Source organism: Camelus ferus, chromosome 20 (assembly GCF_009834535.1).
Source record: "Camelus ferus isolate YT-003-E chromosome 20, BCGSAC_Cfer_1.0, whole genome shotgun sequence".
NCBI classification, from domain to species: Eukaryota; Metazoa; Chordata; class Mammalia; order Artiodactyla; family Camelidae; genus Camelus; species Camelus ferus.
In genome coordinates this window covers 2,106,958-2,132,887 of record NC_045715.1, presented here as the reverse complement: position 1 = coordinate 2,132,887, position 25,930 = coordinate 2,106,958, and the positions used below count along the sequence as shown (strand labels likewise).

Below are 25,930 nucleotides of genomic sequence, written 5' to 3'. Positions count from 1 at the left end.
AAAATTTGGATTCTTAGCCTCATCTCCCCATCCCCAACTTCTGTCACCCAGCTAATATGTGCATGTCTGCACCTTTAGGGACCACTGTTGGGATTCCTGTAACTTGCCTGTGTTCAAGGAATTCACATGGAAGATGGTTTCCACAATCACCACCACCACCACCATCCCCACCACCACCAACACCGCCATCACCATCATCACCAACACCACCATCCCACCATCACCACTACCATCACCATCATCACATCATCACCATCACCACCACCAACGCCATCATCATATCATCACCAACACCAACACCACTATCACCATCATCACCAACACCACCATCCACCATCACTACTACCATCACCACCACCATCCCCACCACCACCACCACCACCATCACCACCACCACCATCCCCATCATCACATCATCATCACCACCACCACCAACACCACCGTCCTCGCCACCACCAACACCACCATGGTGTCCGTGTTGCAGCCTCTCATTATTAGGTTGAGCAGGTGGGAGGATTTTAGCTAACAGAGAATTCCCTGGTAAAAGCCAAATTTTCCAGCTCTGCAAGAATCCCCAGCACTCTCCTAAAAATCTTTTAAGAAGCTCTGGGCTTGAGGGATTATTTTTCTATGGGCATGCTAGTGCCCAGAGGAGAACCCTATGGCAAAAGGAAACAGGGCAGCCAGAAGGGAGGTGCTAAAATGCTAAGGGTGGTGGGGCAGGGCCAGGCACCATGCCGGAAGTGGTGGAAAACCTGTGAGCAGCAGGGAGCCAAGTCTTCCTTCTCCTCTCATTAACGACCCTTCCCTTATGCTGTCTCTCCCACTATCAAGTCCCCAGACCCCGACTGTGCCTCGTTAAAACCAGTGAAAGACCAGGTCCGATATCTCCGACCAGCTCTAATATTGGGGCTGAATATCGTAAAGTGCATCTTCTTGGGTGGCTCAGTCATTGTCGTTTCCCTGTTTGCACAGCACGACAAGGAGATAAAATTTATATTCTGTATAATATGCCATCTACGGAAGCCATCGGGGATGGTAGAGCTAAGTGAATTTAAGTTTCCTCCGTGGTTTCCATGGGCCTCTGTTGGCTTCCCTCACTGTTCCTGGGGCAGGGGGACGCAGTGTATAAAAGGACACAGTCAGAGGTTGAAAACCATTAGCAAGGCCCGTGGCTATGAGCTGGTTTGATGGTGCATCTTTTCACGGAGAATTTTCACTGAGTGTAACTGTTCTACAAATATCCCTGAAGGGATCTGATTGGCAGCTGGAGCTAGGACCTGACCTGCCATAAGTCAGACAACAGCCATAGGTGGCTTCACAGTGTTGACTGAGGACTTGCAATGAGCAATGCGAAGTTATGGCCTGTATGTAGAGACAGTCAGAAAGGCAACAGCTGGGTGAGTCATTACAGACCAGGTGTCCCTTTCAGAAAGCGCACGGGAAGGAAGACGGCCAAGAATGTTGAATGCTTGTCATTGTGACCTAGGTGACTTAAAAGTGGTCTCTTTTATATCTGTGTGTGTGTGTTGCAAATCGTATTCAATGAATATGCTTTAATTTCATAGCTAGAAAAAAATTAACTCTTTGAAGTGCCCTTGGAGCTGTTTCTTTACATTCTGCAAACAGATTTTTTTATGTCAGTGTTCTTTGGCAGCTGGACAGCTTTATACATGATCAATCAGTTACCTAAGTGTGAGGCCAAATATTCTTATATAGCACCCACTTCTCTATAAATTGCCTTTGCTTACAGACATCTGTTTTAGAGATATTTAGAAAAAGACTTCCAGAGACATTATGCCCAACCAACATGGACGGGAGGTACGATGTCGTTTCATAAAGTGTTTCTGTGTTTCTGATCTCATTCTAACCTCTTCTCCACCTAGACAGGCTGGGGGGCAGCCATGACCCCACCCAAAGGACAGGGCATGAGGTCCTGGGGACCTGGCGACCTGGCTAACGCCCTCCCCAGTGCATAGGGAAGAGTTAGGGTTAATAAGAGCTTGAGAGATTCAGGCAATTCTTTGAAAACTTTTCTCTCTCTTTTATGAATGATCTTAGCTTTAAACCATACCCCATGTCTTCCCCACACCTCAGGTTTTCTGTCTGGACAAATGCAGGTGCCCTTGTAGGACACCCTGTAAGCACGGGCTAGCTCACCTTTCTCCCTCTTCACCCCAAGCCTGTCCGAGTGGCAGGGCAGAGCCTTTCCAGAGTCAAACGCCAAGGGAACACTTTGTCAAGGGTTTTAGGCACTGAGACCAAACTCAGCAAAACATTGGAATTGCTGAGAATGAAGAATGATTGGGGGTGGGGGAACCCTCCTTTTACATATGACTTTCCCATAGACTAAGCACAAAGGGAAAGTCTGGAGGTCAGGAACGTTCACATTATATTGTGTGTTCAGTGTGGCTTTTTAAATGAATCAGGCCATTTCTCTTGGAACTCGTAAATCCTTGGGAAAAAATATTCCTCCATAAAGGGGAAATTCATACTTAATAATTTTAGGGGGACAGATGTCAAGCTGGAGACAGCCTCCACCAGTCCATTGGGAAGGTCCTGAGGCGGGAGGCCTCTGCCTGAACTCACACATTCGGGTCGACTGCAGAACCAGCGAGGGGAGCAGGCAGGGCAGTGCAGGCTTGGCAGGGCCCCGACAACCTCACCCACCACATAATTAAAGGAGAAAATGCCCGCGCAGACAAGCCAGCCCCAAAGTGAAAGGCCTGATATGTTTTTCCTGAGCATCGTTGTATTTTTAGTTGTGGTTCAAGGACAATTTGAGTGAAGGATGGTTGTTTTCGTTGCTAATGTGTGTCTTTCTCCTGGCAGCCTGAGAACATCCTGTGTGTGAACCGGGACACTAAACAAATAAAAATTATTGACTTTGGATTGGCCAGAAGGTATGTCAGTTTGGACATAGGTGTGTGAACCGAGTTGGGGAGCTTGCTGGGCGCTCTTTCTTTGCAAAGATAAATCTGATCTAACCCTTGGTTTCATGCCCCCATTTAGAAAGAACTTGACAAAAATTGTGTTTCAGCTCTCCCTTTTTGGCTTCAGGGCTTGAACAAACTCAGGGGTTTCCACACTGCATGCAAGAAAAAATATAGAATATTAAAACCTAATACGGTGAAGTTATTACATTTGAAGACATTAATTCAGAATTTGTAAGTGTCTGTCTTAGTCTTTTATATTTGTTCCATCTGTAAAGAGATTTCCTTTAAAAAAATTAACTGTGTAAGCAAAGGGTTCTGATACAGAAAAGGAGCTCAAGGGACGAAGGAGTGTGTGTGGGCTTCAGCACATCAGCGAGGCTGTAAAATGGTTGTAAGTCACTGCGTCTTCCTTCTTCATGGACACAGGCTTGCTCAAGCCGCCCCCATGTCAGGGCCCGTGCTGGGGCTCCTGTCGCCGTATTCCGTAATTCAGGGTTCTGACTATTCTCATGACTGTTTAAGATTATTGAGCTTGTCTGGTAGGAGGAAGCTTCCTCACAAGCTTTGGACGCTCTCTCTTAAATACGCGACTTCCTTCAAAAAAGGATTTTAAACTTGCCGTGTGGATGTACTTGTTTTGCTCATAGGCTGCATCCTTGCAATTTCCATGATTTCTGATGCGCCCTCTCCATGCCTCCATGTTGTCTCCAAAATTTCAGGTACAAACCCAGAGAGAAGCTGAAGGTGAACTTCGGAACGCCGGAGTTCCTTGCCCCTGAGGTGGTGAACTACGACTTCGTTTCCTTCCCCACGGACATGTGGAGCGTGGGGGTCATCGCCTACATGCTGTAAGCAGACCCCCTGGCCCTCTGCCGCTGCTCCTCAGGCGCTGTGCCTGTTCTGTGGGGCTCTGCTGCTTTGAACAGAAGCCCGGATGTGGGTCTGCAGATCCCTCCGGACCAGACTCAGCAGCTTCTGAGCTTCTGCTGACCCTTGTGGGTGGAAGCAGTAAACCCCTTCCCCGAACATCACCTGAAAAGTTGAAGTACGTATTCTTCACTAATCACTTGAGCTCCTAAGACACACCTAGTGCCCTAAAAATAATTTTTAAAAAACCCCAAAGCCCCAAAACTCGTGCCCTGACCTCCCCCTCAGTGACTTAGTAGCCTTACTCCTCGGAGGCGACACTCCTGGCGTTTGCACCTGAGGCCGTGCCAGCACTTTGCTAGCTGTAAAGGCTTTAAAAAGGCAGCTGCACTATTTAGGGTAGCTGCCACCATCCTTGCTGCCACTGTTTAATGAGGAGTTGGGCTGAGAGGAGTAGCATTTTCTTGATTGCAAAAACATATAAGTAAATTATGCTTAATTCTTGGTCATCTGCCCTCCTGTGGTTTCCAAGGACAGAACCGAGAAGGCAGCCTATCTGTGAAGGGTCTGCAGGTGGGTGAAGGACACTCACCCTGGATTTGTGTCTTTCAGACTTAGTGGTCTGTCCCCCTTCCTGGGAGACAGTGACGCTGAGACTCTGAACAACATCCTGGCCTGCAGGTGGGACCTAGAGGACGCAGAGTTTCAGGACATCTCGGAGGAGGCCAGGGAGTTCATCGCCAAGCTTCTGGTCAAGGAGAAGAGGTGACCCTGGCTCTCTGTGTGCTCTGGGGGAAGTAGGGATAATGGGGGCGGGGTCCCCGGCTGTCAGAATTTGTGTCCGATAGCTACCGTGCCCCTAAGTGACACCTGTGACGCACCCACGGAGTTGTAGGCAGAGTGAATTCGATGCTCTTGACCCAGGTCACTGAGATCTGGATGCTCTGGCCACGAGGCTGGGATGGGGCTGGGAAAAGTTCCCTCCTCTGCCTTTTGTAATGAGGCTCTGGCAAGTAGGGTGTCTTGCTGGGCTCAGCAGACTCACCCTCAGAACGACGGGTTTGGGTAACCTATCCCACGATCCCTTCCACACGTACGGGGCGTAGGCGGCTCCACGCCGCTGAACGCTTGACCCCCATTTCATTTGAGAGCCTGCTCTGGACCGGACCATGCCGACTGCTGTGTAGACATTCTCTCTTTAAGCCCCACCCAGCTGCACAGGTGGAAATGGGCATTGCTGTTCCAGGCACGAGACTCCGACTAGTCTGCGCGAGATTGTGCAGCTGGCTAAGTGGTAGAACTGATCATCAGCACAACTCAACCCTCCCCAAGGCCGTGCACTTACATTTCACGGGCTTCTGTTTTCAGTCTTGCTCAAACCACGTAATTCAAAATTCAGTGGATGAAGAATAGTGATATTGAAACACTGGGGTTTGCATTTTAGAATCTGGGGGGTGGGGGCCATTGTGATTTGCCTGTCACACACTTTTCAGATGGTTTTGTCTAAACTATATAAAGGTAGATAACATTTAAGATTTCAGGGCCAACAATACTTGCTTTTTGTGTTATCATATCTACGGCTTTTAAGTGATCAGTACACATGACTATGAGCTAATAGGCAGGAGGTTCGGGGTGGGGCTGGGAACGACACAGGCGGTGGGTCTGGTGCAGGGTCTGGCGTACGTCCTCCACTCAGGGACTTCACCGGTTGCCTCCAGTCTGCCGGAAGTGTGTCTGGGGCACTGAGAACAGCCGCACAAAGCCCAGTCCCCTCCTTTAGGCGACTCACGACCTAACAGGAGAGACGGGGTTAACAATGGAGCTAACGTTTTACTCACGCAGAGTATACTGACAAGGGCCAGAACTGAGCCTGAGGGTGAGGACGACTCACCCTGGCTGGAGAGTCAATTTGAGAGAAGAGCGGTGAACAGACACTGGTTTTGTCCTTAAGGATGGGAAAGATGAGCGGCACGGGAGCTGGTGTAACCGGTACCGCTGTCGGTACCTTACTGGACGCCAGCAGCGAACAGATGGAAAACGCCTTCATGGACTAAAGTCAAATCCTCGGTGGGAGAGAGACGCACACTTACTGAGAACCTACGCTCCTGATGCACTTTGTGTGTTACCTGGTTCGGCCCCCGGGTGACCCTGTGGTGTAAGGACGGCATCACCGTTACTTTACACGTGAGGACACCGAGGCCAGGAGCAGCGGAGCAGCGCACAGCTGGCTCGGGGACCCCGGGCCCCTGCCCTGCCCACTCCCGAGTCTGGGGTCTCATTCTTGCCTGAGGAGCAGCAGCCACACCTCCGGGCATTCCAGTTGATGCTTGGACGAAACTAACTGGTTAATGCTGAGAATTGTTATCGTAGAGTAAATTGGGCACAAACATAAACTTGAAATTGCATCAAAGATTTAGTTATTCATGCAATGTTATTGTTAACTGTTTAACAGTCAGCTGTTACAAGTTTGACATCGGAGTGCAGGAATAATTTTTCGGCTCTTGTCAGCTACTGGAGTACTGCTGGGGGTCCAGTACAGACAATTTATGGTAGTCAACAGAATAAGCCTTCCAGTTGAAGCTGGTGGAAGTTGAGAGTTTTTTAAAAAAAATCGTATCTGTTTGTTTAGGGTCCTACTGGTAAGGCTGTCACCAAGCGACCCTTCACTGGCCAAAGTCAAGTCTTGTCTCCTCTCTCGTACTTAAGTACTTGGTGTCGGATGCAGCGGCTCACAAGCCGAGCGTCACGAGGAACTGACACTGCTCTTCTGATGTTGTTTCAGACATAGACATCAGATCGTCACACTTGCAATTTTTATTTTGGAAGGTTATTCCATTTCATGTGATAAATGTGAGCACACAGGACAAGTTTACGAAGCTGAGAATTATGATATAACATATTGTTATAATTCTTCCTCAGGTATTTTTAAATTTATAAACCTTTGCTAGGGCAAAAGTTTCTAACATACGCTCAACCCTAACGCTAACTCTCCATCCGTTTCTCTATGGATTTGACTCTTCAAAACTTCTTAATTCAAAAGTTAGCAATGCATATTGTTAAAAAGTTTTAATACGTAAATTGCTTTTGCAATCACCAAGCATCGTAGAGTTTTAGCCTCACGGTGATAACCTACACCTGCTCTTCAGCGGACGGTGGGAGTTCAGTTTCTGATGCTCAGCACAGCAAGGGTGGCCGCCTACCTCGGAAGGTAAATCGGTTGTTAAGAAGCACTTCGAGTTATTTGCCTTCTTGTCTTACCAATATCATCACCCTGGTCCGATCTGATGGAGCCTACGGTCACTGGTCCCCGCTCCGGGGAAGACAGACCTGCCTGTGGACTTGCCGCTCCGCCGTCTGGTCTCCCCGGGCAGCGGCCAGAGCCGAGGTCTCAGGCGCTGTGTCCCCGCCGATAACCTCCCGCCTTCCCTTTAGCTGGAGAGTCAGTGCGAGTGAAGCCCTCAAGCACCCGTGGCTGTCGGACCGCGAGCTCCACTCCAGGCTCAGCGCGCAGGTAACCGCGGCCCGCTTCCCCCTTTCCCAGGCAGCTCCGACCCTCTGATGATCAGACGCCGGAGGCACCGCAGCCTTCAGTGAGGTTCTCCCTAATTACTGCCTCACAGCCTTCGAATCTTGTGTGAGTGTTAACGTGCTTGAAATGCTTTCGCTGAGCAACTTGTGTTCTTTAAACGCATGCTGACTGTGTTGTTTAGTAGAGTTCTGTTTTCACAGAGCTGTTTATTGTGTTTGTTCCTTGATTATTGTATCCATTATAAAGTGGATGACACCCCTGTAACTATGCACACACACACACACACACACACACTTACACACACACAGCCTGGGGTACAAACACGCGGAGTTTTGAAGAATTCGTATTAACGTGCATTCAAGATAAACATCCTCCTTAGAACAGAACTCAGAACTCTGACGTCCGTGCTTGCCTGGCCTAGTCTGCTCTGGGCAGCCAAAAAACTGTAATATTCACCTTTCTGAAGCTATTGGTGTAAGTATATGGGCAGGGACTCCTGCAGAGGACTAAGCAGAGATGAGTGAGGTGTGTGTTGAGAGCACCCGAGCCCCTGCTCTGGGATGACTTTAGATCAAGTCCTTGTCTGCTCTCCCTGCCTGGATTACCGTTTACATTCCAACTCCCTCGTCTGCGCCTTCTGCACGGATTTCTTCCCTAAGCTTCAGATCCAAACGCCACCCGTGCACTGGACATTTCCACCTGGATCTTCTCAGTCCTAAACTGAACTCCTCTCCCCCCACCTCACCTGGTCCACAGCCAGCCCCCCCAGAACGGCCTAACCCAGACCTGGGAGCATCTCCCGCCATCCCCTCATCTCGTATTTAATTTACCTCCAAGTTCTGTACGTATTTCCTCTAATTATTTCTGGAGTCTGCACAGCCCTCCCCATCCCCATGGTTATCTTGGCCGGGACACCCCTGACCTGAATTACTGTGATCGTCCCCTCCCAACTACCTCCATCCAGACCACGGTGGATTGTACACACAGCTCAGAAGCAGGTGTGTTGCGTTTAAGTAACTTTACTGAACTGGGTGGTCAGCTGGGCAAGACACAGAGAGGCGATGCTCAGGCTCTGCCTTCAGGCCTCCCTGGGGACCAGGCTCCGTCGCGAGCGTCCCCTGGACGGCCGCCTGGCACAGGATGCGTCTGATACACCCTCATTTCCTCCATCTTCGCTCCTCAGCCTCCCGGGGGTTTGACTGGAGCTTTCCACTGACCAAACCCTTGGAATGACTCTGCTTCAGGTATTCATTTTTTCCACATCCAGCTTTTATTGAAATTAACTCTCCTTCTAAATTCAGCATCAGTAGTGAGTTTTATTTGTGTCTGAATATACCTTTCCTTGATAATTGGTACTGATGTCAAGTAAAAATAGGCTTATTACCGAGTTGGTTCCTCACCCAGACTACATAAACTGCTTATTAGGGTTACCAACCTATTCTGGGCCAATTTTCCGCCAGTGTATTTTTACCCAAGCTCCTTGGTGTCCAAATACACTTTGACGTGGTAGGACAGTATGGAAACCACAGCAGGTAATTAATGACATTATACAGTTTAAACGTGTTTAAAAGTACGTTTTAAGCCATGTAACACCAACAACAAAAATCACCTTTTCGTTCTTCTATCCAACTGCTGGTGCCTACGGTGAATAGATACTTCAAGAATGGTGAGGATTTTAAAAAAAGTTCCATCGTGCAAACCTAGCCAGTTGCCATGAACGTTATGGTTGTACCGCACTGTGCCAGGCTCTGTTCTGCTCCATGAAAATTAACACACTCAGGCCTCGTACCAACCCTTTGAAACAGGCCCTGCCATTAGGCTCATTACGTAGATGAGAAAACTGAGGCCAGGGGTTAAGTGCTGGTCCAGGACCCCAGCGGGAGCAGGTGACTGAGCCAGCATCCCACCACAGGCAGGCAGGCTCCGGACTCTGCCGTCCTGCGGGAGGGGCTGCTGGGCTGGGGCGGGGGGGCTGTGGCGTTCCTGGACCCATTCATGTACCAAACATTTTTGGTGTCACTGAAAGCCAGTACTAGAGCTTAATATAGCTTTTATTTTTCAGTGAAAGATTGAGACTAATTTTTTCCAGAAGATTGATGTTTGGAATAATCTTGGTTCTAAGAATCAAGAATTTAACTTTATATTGGAAAATTTAACTCTTACCCAAACTATTTACTATCTAACTCTAAATTCTATTTTAAAAAGTTTAAAGTAAACTTTCCTTCACCTCTTTTAATTGTTCTGTGCTTGAGAGCACGTCCTGTTTCAGAACCCCGAGCGCGCCTGCAACCGACGAAGTTAAGGAGGATTTTCCTCCTCAGACATTAAGGCCCTGACATTCCCTGCCTTCGGTGCTGGGCTCAGGATGACATGTGGTTCCCAGGCTCCCCTCTGTCCCCGCCATCCACGCACAGCCCGTCTGCCATCAGAAACAGCTCTCAGCTGGGGTGCGGCAAAGCCTTCCCAAACGACAAGTCTGTGCGAACTTAGCCAACGCCCTCGGCAGGCGTGTCACACACTTAGGGGCGGGAGGAAGGAAGATGGAGCGGATGTGACATGGATTCATTCCCCTCGAGTAGTAAGCCTTCACCTTTCCCGCTCCCTGTGCCGCAGCCTCGGCTGCCGCCCTCTTCCAGCTCACTGAGCTGGTGAAGTAACCCGCACCCACTCTTCCCTCGCTCACCACAGCGTCGTGGCATTAACTACAGCTCTGCTCACAGTCTTCCTGGGTCAAAACGTCTTCCAGAGGCCCCGCTGTGCACCCCAAACACAGCCAGCAGTTCAGGCCCCCGACCCCAGGGCACCCCTCCGGCCCCAGTATGTCCCCACGTCAGACTTCCAGCCCTGTCCCCGCGGCCCCTGCTGGGTCAGCCCCACTCTCACGACGGCCTAAGGTCTGCTTTACAAGCCGCCTCCTCTAAGACAGCTCTTCTCAGTCCCCGCACTGGAGGTGCCTCCGCAGTCCTCCTGAGCCCGTCCTGTGGCGCCTAACTTGTCCCCGGGGTTTGGGGACGTTGGGAAGAAGCAGTCTGTGTGTCTGACTCAGCCTTGCGGTCAGTCTGTCTCGACTCTTGTGCTTTGTCAAAGTGACTTTTGACAAACACACACGTGCAGAAGTGCAGTGTCACTGGGTGCGAGGCCCTTTGTGTACCTGAGGGGAGGGTGTGACGTCAGGGGCCCCGGGGGACAGCGGGGGGAGTGCTTGAGCAGCACCTGGAGGGCCGGTCAGCTCGTCTAAGTCAGGAACTGACGGAAACATTCGAATCCTTCTCGAAATGTCTTCTGGTTTCCCTAGAAGATGAAGAACTGCTGCTCCGATGGCCAGGGCCCGGTGGCCAAGTAGTCCCTGGAAGGCGCCCATTTGAAAGGTTGGTCTCGGCCTTTTCCTGAAGGGTGGTTGAGCCCAAAGCGAGAGGAGAGGGGAGGCTGTGCGGGCAGAGGGGGGAGAGGGGAGGCTGTGCGGGCAGAGGGGGGAGAGGGGAGGCTGTGCGGGCAGAGGGGGGAGAGGGGAGGCTGTGTGAGCAGAGGGGGGAGAGGGGAGGCTATGCAGGTAGCGGGCCGTGGTCCTGCCAAAAGGAGGCCCTGGAGCCAGCCCGTTCTGTGCTTTCTGGCTGAGAAACTTGCATTTCCCGAGCTGTGGGCTGGAGATCGCCTTACTCCCTGGGTTTGCTGAGCGGCTCCAGTGAGGTCACCCAGGCAGAGCCGGGGACCAGGGCTGGCACGGAACAGGTGCTCAGGAGGCAGGACCTGCACAGAGGCCTTCCCCTGTGTGGGATCAGGGGAAGGAGCACGTGTCTGGTAGAGCTGGGGGACCGAGGCTCAGAACCTTAGAGACTAACCAAGCCCCCGAAGCTGCCCCAGATCAGAGCAGGGCGTAATCCTCTCGGGTCTCAGCCCCGAGCCCACACTTCTTTTCTCCCCTGAGCTGCGTGCGGGTCTGGGTCCACTCTTGGACCTCAAGGAGCCACCTCTTCATACAAAGCCTCTGCCCTGCTTAGAATGTTGTCAGAATTATTCAGGGAGAGACAGTTTACACATGAATCTCTTCTGTTACATCAGTATGGCCTGATTTATGGCCTAAAGGCGAGGCCTGGGCAGGGGGTACTTATTTCAGAGGACTTTTGGAAATCCCAGCACCTGCACCCCCGGGTGAGCCCCTCGCCCCCTAGCAGGCCGGCTCCTAGTCCTGGGCCGTGAGTCCGCACCCCAGTTCTGGGGCTCAACTTGGTGACCTTGTGGGACTCCTGACTTGTGGGTCTGCAGCTGCACAGCTCAGTGGTCTTACTCTTTTATTCTGGTTTATATTTATTCTGGCCTGAGGTTCTGCTGGTCTGTTTGACTGTATGTATTCTTGTCAGCTGCCTTGAATCTGTTGTAGAATAAGATTGGGTAGAAATAAATCAGTGACTCATAATCAAAGTCACCAGCCAGCACTAGGAAAGCATTCGGCCTTGGGTGTGAGGGTCACTAACTTAGAAATCTGTGTCAACAGGAAGGCTTTGCTTTCTACCTACAAGGACCATTCTCGTTTGTCAAAAATAGCGAGGACTTAAAGTCTGGGGACAGGAGAAGGTAGTTCTCTGTCCGGTGACAGTGTGGAGAAGGGCGACTCTCGGGGCCCCGAGGTGCAGTGGGGCCGTGCTGTGAGCCTGCAGTTGCTGGGCTGGTCCCTCCTCCCCTCTGTCCCAGAGGCAGCTTCGTCCCCCATGACCACAAACCCCGACGGTTTGCCACAAACCGCCTTCCCACCATGGGCGCCGGGGTCACGCCGGAGGCCCGGTGGGAATGAACTCGGCGGGTGGCGGGAGGCAGCACAGCGAGGCAGGCCTGGCGCCAGGGTCTGGTGGGAAGGACGAGGGGAAACAGCGGTGGGAGATGGCTGAGGCTCCTGGAACCCACGGCCATGGGGGGTGGCAGCCGGGCGGTGATGGCCACAGGGAGGGCAGACAGAAGCGCTGGGGCCGTCACGCTGGCACAGCGGCACAGCATCCTTGTTGGACTTGCCTGATGAGCCCTCTCTGGACCAGGTCAGGCCAGGTCCGCCCCGTGACGGCCGCTCGGGCGGCCGCCTCCTCTCCTGGCCCCTAGCTGGGCCGAGACCCACCTGGTCCCCGCGGTCCCTGCAGTGTGGATGCTTCCTGGTTTACCTTCTCATTTTTAATTTTTCAAATTATAATGTGAACTTAAGATATTAACTCTGGGGGCAGCCTCATTTGAGAAAAATCTCATTAAAAAAATAGGTCATTCTTCACCATATTTCCTGCCAGGAGAAGGCGGAGTTTTTGGCAAGACAGACTATGAGTAAAACCAATATTGAGATAATATTTTTTTAAAATCTGGTGGCTGAAGATTATTGCTGTGGAAAAAGAACAACTCCCAGGCCTTATGAATCAGGGCTGCTCCGCAAGGTAAACTGAGGCAGAGGAACCTCCTGCGGTTTGTTGGGAGGTTTGATGCGCGGAGGAAACACTGAAAGTCAGCTGCGTGGTGATCCGGATCTCACCTCCGTTGCTCTGGGGCCAGCCCGTGAAACAGAACTTGCAGACACCTGGGACCCATGGGGACGGCGTAGACGTGGCACCCGGTGTGCGGCCGGGGTCAGCTGTGGTCGGAAAGCAAGGGGAAAGCCCCCCACCGCCCCGCTTTGATGCCGGCATCAGGCCGGCGGGGCGGCCGGGCGGCAGCAGGCAGGGAGGGGCCTGCGCTCCAGCGGGAACAGAGGGGCCTTGTCCTTCGATCCTGCAAACGGGACGAAAATATCTTGCACAAAAAAAAAAAAAAGCAAAAAAAATAAAACCACCAGCCCAACAGTGGGATCTTCCAAGGGTTTCTTCTTTTTGTTTTTTTCTCACAGACACACATACTTTATAAAAAGTCATCTGTGGTTTTCCTCAGGGGCACAACCAACTAATTACAATTTTAAAAGCCCTGCTGAATTAACAAGGGTCGTATTTTGTTTGCTTCGCAGGAAAACGGCTGCGGTGGCTGCTGCTTTGAGAAGATTTTTGGCAACATCAGCGGTTCTGATGCCCTGACCCCTGTGAGGACTGGTGGCTCTGGGGAGCAGAAGCCGCCACCCCCAGCTCTGGGCACACAGGGGACCCCAGTGCGGCCGGTCTTGGGACGCAGCAGGCCGCACCCCTTCCTCACGACCCACCCAGCATGTGGTGCCCCCCGAGGAGGTGTTTCCCGGCCCTCCTGAGCTGGGAAATTCTTGATCTCAGTCGTGGGCCGGGGGCCTTGGCTCTGCTCTCTCCCAGAGCCCTGGGGCAAGCACCCCGGGGATTAGTTGAGATTTTAAAACACATTGGATGCATTTAGAGTGGGGATCGCCTTGCGAAGGGGCAGAGGATGCCGGTCGTCAGAAAAAACTGAGTCTGGTGCCCCACTGACCACATAGTTTCTCAGACGTTATTATTTTGATTCGGTGTGAAATCAGGTGAATCCCACTGATAAATCATTTGCTTTTCGGAACATAAGCTCTCTTTGAATTCTGAGGTGAGAGGCATCAGACGTCCTATCTTCCATTTATTCTGAAATCTCCTCCAAGAGCAGCGGCCTCTTCCAAGCAGCCGATTTACTTTCAAACACAGGACACATGCTTTCACCTGGCGCCCTGCTCTCTTCCGCCTGAACCCTCCTCTGCATGAAACTCACTGGCTTTACGAGGCAGGTGCGGGCGGTGTCTGCTTCCGGCCAGTCCCTGAGTCAGGGCCTTTGGAGTAATGCTGACAGACACCAGAGCCTCCCTTTATGCCGTGGACACGGGGATCGGTGGGTCTGGTGGGTTCTGGGGGGGGGGCAGTGCGGGGCTTCCTGTTGAAGGAGCTTGGGTGCCCCTGGACGTGGGCAAAGACCACTAGCCTCGCCACGCGGCGTCTCTGAAGGCAAGCGGCACCTCCACTCGCTCCGGGACCCGACCGTGATTTCCAGCTGGGAGCGCCCTCTTGCTCCTGAGCTCGGGGGCCGTTCCATCCCAGATTCTTCACCAGGGACGCGAGCTCTGCGGGACCCGGTGGGAGAGGCACGGGGCCCCGAGGGCGAGATGCGCGTGGCTGCTTCTTGACGCAGGGGCCAGGCAGAGCGCGCGCCCTCCCGTGACCGGCCCGGCGCCACGCCCGCCGCGCAGCTCGCGCACCTCCCTCGCCCTCCCACTCGCAGATACCTGCTGTGCTGAGATCAGCTACAATAGTGTCCTTATTTTTAGCTTAAATCGTTCCAGGCTCCAGCTGTCCCGAGAGCGGCAAAACAAAACAAGAACAGCTTATTCCTACAGCAGCGGGGCGGGGGCGGCTTTGACGTGTGCTGGCTTCTCTGCATCGTTTCTGTGTCCACCGAGTGAGTCCTCATCCTGTGCCCACGGATAAGCACACGTGCAGCGTCCTTTCCCTCGTGTTTCGGGTCCCGGGGGAGCAGAGGCAGAAGACGACGTGCAATGCGTTCAGGCCACGTGCCAACCTGGTGGGCGTGCAGGCGGTGGAGGTGCCCCTCTCCGGCCTCTGCGCCTACATCTTGATGCATCTCTTTTCCCCCTGGGCCTATGCGTTTATCCCAGGTTGGTCTCTCCGTTCCTGTTATGAGACTATGTTTAAATGTTAAATTTAGTTTCCTTAAAACACACGCACACACACACAAGCCCTGACTGAAGTGTTAGTTACTGCACTATCTTTACTGATGGTACTTCATTGAGTCTGGGAAAATCCAAGCCAGGGCAAGGTTAATACTCAGCCCGCAGAGAGCTGGCGTCCAGTCGAATGCTGACCAGGACTAGGGGGTCCTGATCTGAAACCCTCGTGGAGGGCGTGGTGTGGACGCCCCTCCGGCCAGAGCAGGGGGCTGTCAGCAGGGCGCACAGACTCACCTGGCCGCGCTCTGACCTCGCGGGGGCTCATTGCCCGGGCCCCGCACGTGGAAGAGAGCTCTGGCCAGATGAACGCACGGTCTCTTTGCCAAAGTAATCCACTGGTGACCCCACAGTTAGTGGGTGTGATTTTTTATTTTTTAGGGAGTTTAGAAAGGAGACTCTACTTTGAAAATGGATCTACACTTGAATTTGCAGTTAAACTTCCACACTTGGCTGGGGGGCAGCCCCAGGCCAGCAGGGGTGCCTTTTGTACGGGGGCTGAGGACAGTGTGCACATCGCAGAGTCAGTCATCACAGCCTGGAGTTCTGGGAACTGGTCTCCTGCTCGCCCTGTCCCCTCCCTCTACGCCCGGTGTGGCTGACCCGATGGGAACGGGGCTTTGTGCATCCGAGGAATCAAACCAGCCGCGTGCGTGGACCCCAAGACGCGGAGTCTGGCTGGACTGGGCCACTGTGATCAGTTTTTCCAAGAAATCACCAGGGTCTGAATGGCTGTATTACAGTCTCCTCCCTCTTACTGGACGTGATGGCTCTGCTCACCCCGGTGAGGCTGCTGCCGTTTCTCCCGTAAAAGGAGGAAACTAGGCACCGACGTGGCCTGGAGAGAAACAAACATCACAGACTATTAGGAAAAAGCAGGTCTGCATTCGTCATTTGTCAGACACCAGCAGGTACCCGAATCTATTGTGTGAAAGTCAGGGCTCCCGGCCAGCCTGTGACGTGAAAACCTCTGGGAGAGATCCTCACCCGAACTCACGCGGGCTGACGCACGTCGGCCGAGCACCCCAGGCCTGCCTTTTGTCTGACTTGACATCATTTTGCTCTCTTTCTGTGAAAACGTCAGTCCGCGGGCTGCGCGGTCACGGCAGACTGCGACGCTCCGGGTCCTGAAGGCGTGGGAGCACCGACATTTTCAACGTTGGTGTGGAAGTCTGGGTAGCGGATTTTTCTTTTCTTTTTTTAGAATCAAAATTCAGATTTCATGTTAGAGAAATGAGCAAGGCCATCCCTTTATTTGTTTTTGTCTTTCTGCTCCCACCACCCCCACCCCAGGCTCTGGGCGCGGGTGCCGCTGTCAGACACCTGCTTGTTTGGCGTGGACTTCGGGCCTGTTTCAGGGCTTTGTTTGGAAAACTGACTTGGGAACGTGTTAGGAGGGGGCGGGCGGGCACCTCGGGGGCAAGGGCGGTGGGCGCATCTCAGCACTGCCCCGGTGGTTCCGCCGTGGGTACAGGACAGCCACGATGCCCCCACTTTGCTTTTGCTCTGTCTTTATAAATTTTTCACTTCTTTCTCTTTTTAAGTTAAAGCCAAAGTCCATTTTCTTATCCATCATGCTCCCCTAAAACCTCTCTGAGATGAAAAATGTATTTCCAAAAGGCAAGTTGCGTTCCGTCCTAAAGGAAACTGGATGCTGGACTTACTGGATGTTGAATTCCTGTTCCAGGCTCACTCCCTTGCGTTGCAGGAATGACTCCCATTTCCCACATGAGAAGGTCTGTGTACTTCTAGCTCTGAATCAGCCAGGTATGCTTTCCATAGTGGTCTTCATATGGGCAGTTTCACCTTCCATGAAGGCTTGTACCCCCACCCCTGCTGCCCGCTGGAAAGAGCAGAGAACATTCTAGGCCCGGCTGTGCCTGCGCTGAGGTCTGCATGTCCGTGGTCGTCCCCGCTGGCAGATGCCCGGGAGCCCTCCTGATGAGGGTATCAGTGTAGCTAAGAAATGAAACTGGCGGCATAACGGGGCGATTGCGCGTGTCGTGTACTTTCTGTTCCTGAACACCGTTCCATTCAGCCGTGTTTCTTTGCCTTATAAAGACGTGTAACAGTCATAAATGTGTATTGTATCGAAGAATAAACGTGCGCCTTATTGACCTTTTGGTTCATGAGCTAATTTATTCTGTGAGGTGGACTTAGCAAATGCGATACACTCTCCTCAGTGACGAGGCTGGCATGTTAAGTCCTGTGATATCGAGGACCCAGGCTGCCTTCAAAGAGCGACGTCACACTCGCAGGGGCCCCAGGACTGTCCCCAGGGACACCGGCCAGCCCTGTGGGGAAAACAGTTTCCCCGTTCAAACACAGTGGTTACAGTGCACCAGCACAAGGGTCAGGGTTTTCCCCTATTAGCACAAAAATATGACTGGGATAGATAGACAGACAGAAAGATAGATAGACAGACAGACAGACAGACAGAAAGACAGATAGACAGAAAGACAGAAAGATAGAAAGATAGGGCATCTTTAATCAGAATAGCGTTTGACGGGTTGTTGAGGCAGTCAGTTAGCAGCAGTCCAACCCTTTAATGTGCCCGCGTGGATATTCCTCAGACCCAGAAAGGTGTCTGTCTCCAAAGAGGTAGGGTGAAACAGCCGCCCAGCTCTGGGCCGGCACATTGGCTTCTGGGCCGGCGTCCTGGCGGCACACGGCTGTGGCGGATCAGCTGCGAGCCGTGTGTCTGAGGATGACGTCGGGTCCACTCCAGCACCCCCGTTTTAGCCCAGCAGGGATGGGTCCCCCCACCCGCACGTGGCTGAGACAGTCCTGATGAGTTTCGTCTCCGTTGCAAGCCTCAGTCCTTCCCACCTGGATGTCCAGGGGAGGTGTCCTGACTTCCTCCCCCTGGCGGGGAAACCTCATGGGCCCTCTGCGATATCTCGTTAATTTTGCTTAGCTGGCTTGTGGCCTCAACTGCAGAGCTCAGCCCCCTCAAAACTCACCCAGTTATTTCTAGAGACTTCCAAAATAATTCGGACACAAGCTTAAGAACTAGCATGCCAGGAGAGAGGCCTCTTCCTGCCGGACATCACCTGGCAGCCCAGTGTACACTGACACCTGCTGCCCTGCCAAGGGCACTGCCTTCCTGGCTTCCTCCAGAGGCCAGCCCTCTGGGTACCACGATGCGGTGTTTCCCGGGGTGCCCGTCACTCTGAGGCTGCGTGCGCCAGTCGGGCAGCCACATGGATGCGTGGAGATTCTCACTGCCTGGCAGCCTCGTTCTCAGACAGACCTGAGCAGACTGGGTCATCACACCTGTTAGGGCCCCAGGACTATCACCAGCATCCAGCAGGCGGGGTGAGTGAAGGCAGCAGTCTCCTCCCCAGGACCTGGCTGCCCGGCAGTATTCGGTACAACAAAAACAAGGTTCAGGCTCAACGCTGCCACAGCTACAAGCGACAGTGGCGGGACGGCCACGCTTACACAGAGCACTGCGTGTCTATGACAGCGCCTTGTAGGAACGGGCCACTCAGGACAGGTGTGACGAGATTCTAATCGCAAGGTCCGGGTGACTGTTGAGTTGGGTCAGGTGACAGCATCCTGCATAAGTGTCTGAACACCCCCCCCCCCCCCCGCCGAGTTCTCAGACCCTCGGTCCACGCCCAAACCCGTGGGCTCCCGAGCTCGCTGCGTTCTTACACTGTCCTGTAGGAACTACTCCGTTACTATTATTCTAATACTATATTACATTCTTACTCTTCACTTAAGAGGAGAAATGTCTGTGCGACATTTCTCGGCAGTCCACTCTTTAGCCCCTCGGCTTCCTGGCTCGGCCATGGTGTCCTCAGAGGGCCTGGATCTGACCTTTGCCTGGAAGCCATGTCTTAATCGCAGTGTGTTTGGTTGTGGGGGAGGCTGAATTTTCACATTCCTTTCTGTTTAAAAGCCCTTCCTTTAGATGAGCTCCCTCCTTCCATTTTATCACAAGCAGCAGGAAGGAAGCAGGAGGCTGCTTTGGGCAGGGCCAGGAAACCGCCTCGGCCGGACCGCACAGCTCTTCCGCTAAGTCGGCCGCCCCCCGTCACGCAGGTCGCCGTGCTGCTGAACTGTCTGCCACCAGCGGGCAAAGGCTGTTCTCTACCAGTTTCAAGTAACGTTTTCTTCGCTTTCCTTCTAGCCCTCCACGCAACCTCGTGAAAGGTCTTTAGGATTTCGTGAAACGCCCTTCGAGGCCCTTCAAGCTTTCGCGATCACTGATCCCCAGTCTTTGCAGCTTCCTCCCGCAGCCTGTCTCCAGAGCTTTTCCCAGCTTGGTTTTGGTGACGGTGGCTTCTACCATTTCCGAAGGCGTTGGCACCATGGGCTTGTTTATGTTTCTAAAGCCTTATACACCTCCGTCTTTTTTCTTTAATTTAAATATTCCGGGGTAGGGGACTGTGTCGTCACTTTACTGCACCGTTCCCCAGAGGCTTCAGAATCCAGTGAGAAGTGAGCTCGTATTGCCAGCAGAATTACTGATGGACCTTCTCCTCCTTCACCGGGTTCCGCCGCCAGCGCTTTTGCTCGCGGTGTGTCTCTCCCCCGGCCACCGGCGGCAGGGGGAGATGCGCACGTCAGCTGAGAAGCGAGAAGATCGCCAGCCTCTGCTCTGGGTCCTTTCGAGTCCCGCTCCTGGGAGGAGGGGACTGCCCGGTGTCCTCCGAGCCGGGACTCCATCTCTCTGTCTGAAATGTTTTCCACTCATCTTTCTACCTGATAAACACCCCAGCCCCACCTCCTTCCCAGCCCAAGGCCACGTCCTTGTCACGCCTCCCTCTTCTCGCAGCCGTTGTCGCAGCACTTTCCCGCCTTCTGCTCTCGTGGGCTGGCTTCCTCCCTCCTGCTGCGCCCCTCGAGTGCGAGGGCAGTGGTCTTATTCTGGGCATAAGGATCCTTTTCTCTCCAAGTTTCACAGAGCTAACCTTTGATGCATGAATCCTTGTTTTGCTGGATTGGGAATGAGAATATTTCAACACGACTAGCAAGACTTACTGAATTAATTTCCGAAAATATTTAGAATCATATTTTTCTCTTGGTTTAGACCCTTTTTTGTTTTCCTTCCATGTCTCATTAAATGATTGATGGCAAAAGTACAGAATATTAAAAATAAGTAAGATTTTATTTTCCATATGTACTCATAATTTAAAAAAAATTTCCTCTATACATATGCTTAAAAATACGTCAACTTGAGAGAAAACAACCCAATAAGGATATTCATAATTCTTGCTAATTAATGTCTGAACTTTTTCTCCCCTCAATTACTTCACACACCTGTTCTCTGTAAATTTCCTTAGCAATTTTTATACAATATTACTGTTGTCCAGAACTTGGACACACACCTGAGGTTTTTCTGAATTTTAATTATTTTCAGATTAATTTTTATATTCTGAATAATTTCAAACTTGCCCATATGTTTAATAAAACTGAACTTCATATTCCAAAACATTATGAAGTTTTCCTAAGGTTTCCGAAGACAATGTACAGGTCTGCCTTTATAAATGCTTTTAAAATAGTTTTTAAAAACTTCTTTCACTGCAAATCTTCCTGTTGGTCCCAAACCTTATCATTCCATAATTAACTTAGCAGGTTTTCTCGGGTGCAGTAGCTCACAGCTTTCCAAGGTGAAACATGGTTTTTGCTGCTCTGCGAAGCCTGCCTCCCGCTGACTCCTTGCAAGTCAGACGCCGCAGGTTTGGTCAGTTTTCCCACAGTCGTTTTCACTGTGCTTCTGCCTTACTCAGTGTTCTTTGAATCCAGGGCGTGCTGTCTTACAAACCTTGGCTACCATCCAGCTGTTTCTTAAAAGGTAGACTGTGTGGCTAAGGCCCTCCACCACACTGGGACGTTGCTAATAACATAAAAAGGAACAAATCAGATAATGAGGGTTCCTGTTGTGACAATCTACTGGGACTTGTAATTTCAAAATAATGCCCTTTGAAGTACAGGATGGGAGGAGATCTGGCCCTTTTTGGCAGAGTAAGGTTCCCATTTTCTCACAGTAAGCAGTAAACAGTGTTTACTGTTTCGCTTTTATGTAGGAGTTTCTATTGCATGGTAACCTAATAGCCATTTTATTAGTTATAAGTAGTTATTATGTGGTGACATTACAGAGGCAGCTGGGGGATAAAAATTAGGCTTAGAGGGGCATATATGGCAGTGAACTTCCTGACTTTAAGTCTACCTTTTTTGTTTTTCAAATTGTTTCGGCTAGTCTATATTCTTCACATCCACATGTGAATTTTTGAATGAGTTTGTTAATTTCTACAGAGAACGTCTGCTTGGTGTTTGACTGGGATTGCACTGAACCTACAAATTAATCTGAAGAGGAGTCATCTTTAACTGCACTGAGTCTTCTGACACAGAAACACATGGTGCTTATATTTTTAATTAAAGCGTCTTTAATTACTCTCATCAGTGTTTCGTAGTTTTCAGTACTCAGGTCTCTCACTCTGTCCAATTTTATCACCAAGCATTTCATGTTCCTTGATGCTATGGTAAATTTATTTTTGAAGTTGTTGTAGTTTCTGATTCTTTATTGCTATTAAAAACACAAAACTTATTTTTTCATATTGATCTTAAATCCTGCAGCCTCACTGGACTCAGTAATTCTCATAGGTTTTTGTGAAGTCCATTGAATTTTCTGCATAGATGATTATGTTGTTTGCAAATAAAGACAATTTTACTTTTTCCCTTTCCAGTCTGGATGCCTTTTATTTCTTTTCCTATCTTATTGCACTGGCAGTAAATACAACATTGAAAGACACGGTGAGAGCAGGCAGTCTTGTCCTGCTCGTGACCTTTGGGAAAAAGGACTCAACGCTTCAGCATTAAGTATAACGTTAACTGTAGGTTCTTCATAGGTTCCCTTCATTGGGTCAAGGGCCTTTCCTCCTATTCCTAGTTTTCTGAGAGTTTTTTTTTTTATCAGAAATGGACATGGACACTGGATTTTCTTTAAAAAATACTTTTAGAAAGTGTATTTATATGACAACACGGCTTTCATTTTCTAGATTATTCAGTTTTTAAATTATTAATATGTGAATTACATTAGCTTGCAAATATTAAACTGACCATGCATTCCTGTGACAAGCCCAACGTGGTCATGATTTATCATGCTTATATATATTCCGGGAATCAGTCTGATAAAAGCTTACTCAGAGTGTTTACATCTATGCTCGTAGAGGTGCACTCCTGTAGTCTTGTTGTAACGTCTTTTGCTTTCATGGAAATGCTAGCCTCATAGAATAAGCTTGGTGATATTTCCTCCTTTCAATTTTCTGCAAGAATTTATGTTATTTCTTTCTTAGATGCCTGGTGGAATTTACCAGGAAGCTATCTTGCCTGGAGTTTTCTTTATGGGAAGGTTTATAACTTCAAATTTCATTCAATTTCTTCAAAATCAAATTATTCAAATATAGGGGTATTCAGAGTATTTATTTCTTTTTCAGTGAATGTTGGTAGTTAGTGTCTTTCAAAGAAGTTGTCTATTTTCTAAGTTTATTGGCATGAAGTTGTTCATATTTCCCTATAATCCTTCTAATATATTTAGAATCTGTGATGATTCCCGTTCTCTCATTCCTGATTTGTATCTTGTCTCTTTTTCTCTGATCAATCTGATTTGAAGTTTATCAATTTTATTAATCTTCTCAAAGAACCTGCCTTCCCCCCATTTGTCCTCCTATTAATTTTCCCTTTTTCTATTTAATTGATTTCTGTTCTTATCTTTATTATTTCCTTCCTTCTCCTTACTTTGGGTTCAGTCTGCTCTTTTTAAAAAATTTCTTGAGGAGGAAACTTAGGCCATTGATTTGAAATATTTCTTCTTTTCTTATATAGGCATTTAGTGTGAATTATTTCCCTAAGCACTGCTTCAGCTGTAACCCCAAGGAAGTCTGTGATACAAGTGGGAAACGGTCCAGGTTGCATCATAGAATGAAGCACCCAGCAGTCTCCTAACAGCACTGCAGATGGGATCCCCTCAAATGGGCAACCTTGCAGGCGGAACTGGGTTAACTCCTTCGTGTCTCTACTTCCTTGGATAAAAGTCATGGAATGTTAGAGCTACTGAGTTTATGCTCTCATGTACCTGTTAAAAACGAGGTTCTAATGTGCTGCCCAAAGAGGCAGACTGGCCCCGAGACAGAAGCAAATCAAGGAGGTATCTAAGCACCGCTGCTTATGTCCATGAAGTCAGCTGGCGCAGCACGGCCATGTCAGTATCGTTAATTAAGCAGCTACTTTGTGCCTGACGTGGTGCTGAGAGGTTTTCCGTCCTTCTCTGATTTAATCTGCGTAGTAATCTGTGTGAAGTGTGGGATCCTGCTGTAATCCCAACTTTCCATATAAGGAAACAGAATCTTCTCTAGCTGGGTGGCTGGCTGAAGGCCATTCACTCTGAGACTGGACGGGTGGGGAATCATCCTAAGGTCTTTCTAACCCAAAACACAAACAGTCAACCACTCTACCGCCTCCAGTGGCTGTTTATAGCCGGGACTTGCTCGCGGACGAGAGCTGACCTGCTGAGCACGGGCACCAAGTCACTGCGGGCGGGGAGAGGACGGTGAAAGGGCCGCCTCGAGACACTTGGCAATTCTCTCCATCGTGAAAAAGGCATCGCCTCCTTCAGGGCTGCGGAGGAGAAGCTCCTTTAACACACGATTGCAGCAGCAGCCGCCGTGGTCAAAGGGGCAGCCGGAGCCTCCTGGCCCTTGTGGCATCATAAGCTCCCCACGCCTGTGTTCACTGGCATTGTTTTCTATCCTGTGTGAATTCACACACACACACACACACACACACACAAGGCTTCACCCTCAGGAAAACCGCTAACAAAGGTTAAGCCCAACACTCACATATTCACATGGCAAACGTCAGGGTGCAGCTGGGTTCAGGATGGGAAGCTGTTTGACACACACACGCACTCACAGGCAGGGTCTCCGAGGCACGGCCTTGTGTCCCCTGCCCTGAAGGACCGCCGACCTGAGTGGAGGTCAAGGCTGCTCCTGGGAGAGACACCTGATACCTCAGCCCTCTCCTCGGCTGGGTCAGTGTTTTCCAGACAATTGTTCGCTGGAAACGTGTCTCTGAGCTTGGCTGGTTACACGCTCGTATGTATTACCTCTGTTTTAGGGTCGATTTGCTCATTTAAAAAGAAAGTGCCCCATTACATTTTTACTCTTACTTCTGGTCTAAAGCTTCGTTCGTATCTGCCAGCCATTCTGGAACTGTTTAAATTAGCGCAGGTTTTTAATTTTTTTCATTGTGCGTCAAGTACACTCTGGGGATAGGCTGGCCTCGCCGTCACCCAAAGTGTTCAGCCGGGCCCTGGAAAGTCGCGACACAGAGAAACACCGTGGTTAACGAAAGGCTTTCGCTATTAAGAGCTTATCTGGTCTCCCCCCTCTTGCCTCTGGTCTCCCCCCTGGGAGCGGCTTCGGGGTCTCGGCTCTCTTCCTCTGGGAGGCTGAGAGTTTTCTTTCAGGATGTGAGCTTCTTGGGGAATCAGAGACACTTCCTCAGAGCTTCAGGCGGAGTGGCATCCGCAGAGCGGGCTGGGCACACTCACTGGTATCTCAAAAATGGCAGAGACCTGCTGACCCTCCCCTGTCTCCAAAGAAAAGTCGAACAGGCTGCAGATAAGCCCCCAGGCCTTCGGCAAGTGCCTGGCCGCCCGAGGCTCCTGTTACGCAAGTGCACTACCCTACCGCCCAGGCCGGGAGCGGGGCTGGGGTATCAGATTACCCCCAGCGCCCCTCGTGTTCCACTTACGCGAGGGGCCTTCGTGCAGGTGTGGGGCTCAGGGCAGGAAGTGTGCCCCCGGCTTGCCTCGGAGGAACTGGACGCCAGCGAAGTGAGACCACTGAACCCCCCCCCACACGTCTGTCTGTGCAGCGGTTCAGTCTGAGTTTCAGGATGACAGACGCAGTAACAATCTCGCACCTCTGAAGCTTCCAGAGTCAGGGAGACTCGCCCCGTGACAGGGACACAGGATCGGAGAGCCAACGGTGACGTGGGAAGCCCTCCAGTTTGCCTTCCTGCCTCAGGCAGTACGGACGGGCGCCCAAAGTGTACCCTGCACCATGACCTGCCTGCCCCGCCCGGCTGGCCTCCCCTGAGGGTGCTGGGTCTGCGTCTCTTTGGCCAGAAGGATGCTCACTGGTGTCCTCCTCTCTTCTGAGCGCACACCTGCTGCTGGGGCCACGCCCCGACGTCTGATCTGGGAGCAGCCTGCGGTGGCAGGTCCCAGCCCTCGCAAATGTGCCTGGGCTGGCTTTCCAGAGGCAGGGCCTCTTCCCTGAGCCACAGAAAGTGGCTTCATCCAGGTACCCACAGACCTGGAGCAAAACCCCTGGGGACCCTCAACCCACAGTAGTCGGATCAGAGACGCCCAGCCTCACGGCCTGGAGAGGAGGCTGAGGCCCCTCCATGGTCAGGGCTGGGAGCCCCCAGCGGAGCGCAGCCCGGGGCCCAGTAACAGGATCTCCATGGATCCTCTGCCCTGCGGTCTTCCTCTCTCCTTCCCGCACTCCGTCCGGGCTGGCGTTCCCCATCAACTACCTGCGGCCAAACTCCGGTCTCAGGGCTGCTTTTGAAATCACTCAAACTGGAACAGACACCATCCCAACGTCCTGGGGGCTGGGTCTACGCCCGACAAAGCCGCTGCCTGCCTGGGTCACTTGGACTAGCTCTCACCATGCGACCAAGTGGAAGAGAAGGTGATTTTTTTGAATCAACGATCCACCTGGCCACTGGGATGAACCGGAGGCCTTGTCTTCATTTTTAATGCAAAGGGAGCATGGATGCTCCTTCCTGCAAGCGGTTTCCCCACCGCCTTTCCACACTGGGTTCCAGACCTCCTCCGGGATTCTGCCTCATCAGGATCTGTCCCCTTTGCTCCACCTCCACCATCTCTCCTTGCAAGGCTCCCCAGTCCCATGCGGGCCCCCCTTGCTCTGCCACCAGCCTCTGTTCCAAAGG

The 25,930-nt window shown here is 51.2% G+C and overlaps 1 protein-coding gene across 12 annotated transcripts in view; it reads left to right on the top strand.

Moving 5' to 3' along the window:
• MYLK4 (myosin light chain kinase family member 4) overlaps positions 1-17,188 on the top strand; it is a 70,884-nt gene extending 53,696 nt beyond the window's left edge. For 2 of the 12 annotated variants that reach the window (XM_032462388.1, XM_032462386.1), the window contains exons 8-12: positions 2,833-2,903; positions 3,656-3,784; positions 4,416-4,568; positions 7,345-7,437; positions 8,203-8,576. In XM_032462388.1, coding sequence (XP_032318279.1) covers positions 2,833-2,903; positions 3,656-3,784; positions 4,416-4,568; positions 7,345-7,437; positions 8,203-8,482 — 726 coding nt within the window. In that variant the 3' untranslated portion in view covers positions 8,483-8,576. Of the gene's footprint in view, positions 1-2,832; positions 2,904-3,655; positions 3,785-4,415; positions 4,569-5,645; positions 7,438-8,202; positions 8,577-10,627; positions 10,701-13,300 lie in introns of those variants that run through there. The other 10 variants (XM_032462387.1, XM_032462389.1, XM_032462390.1 and 7 more) reach the window with 10 other exon arrangements.
• The last annotated feature ends 8,742 nt before the right edge of the window (positions 17,189-25,930 follow it).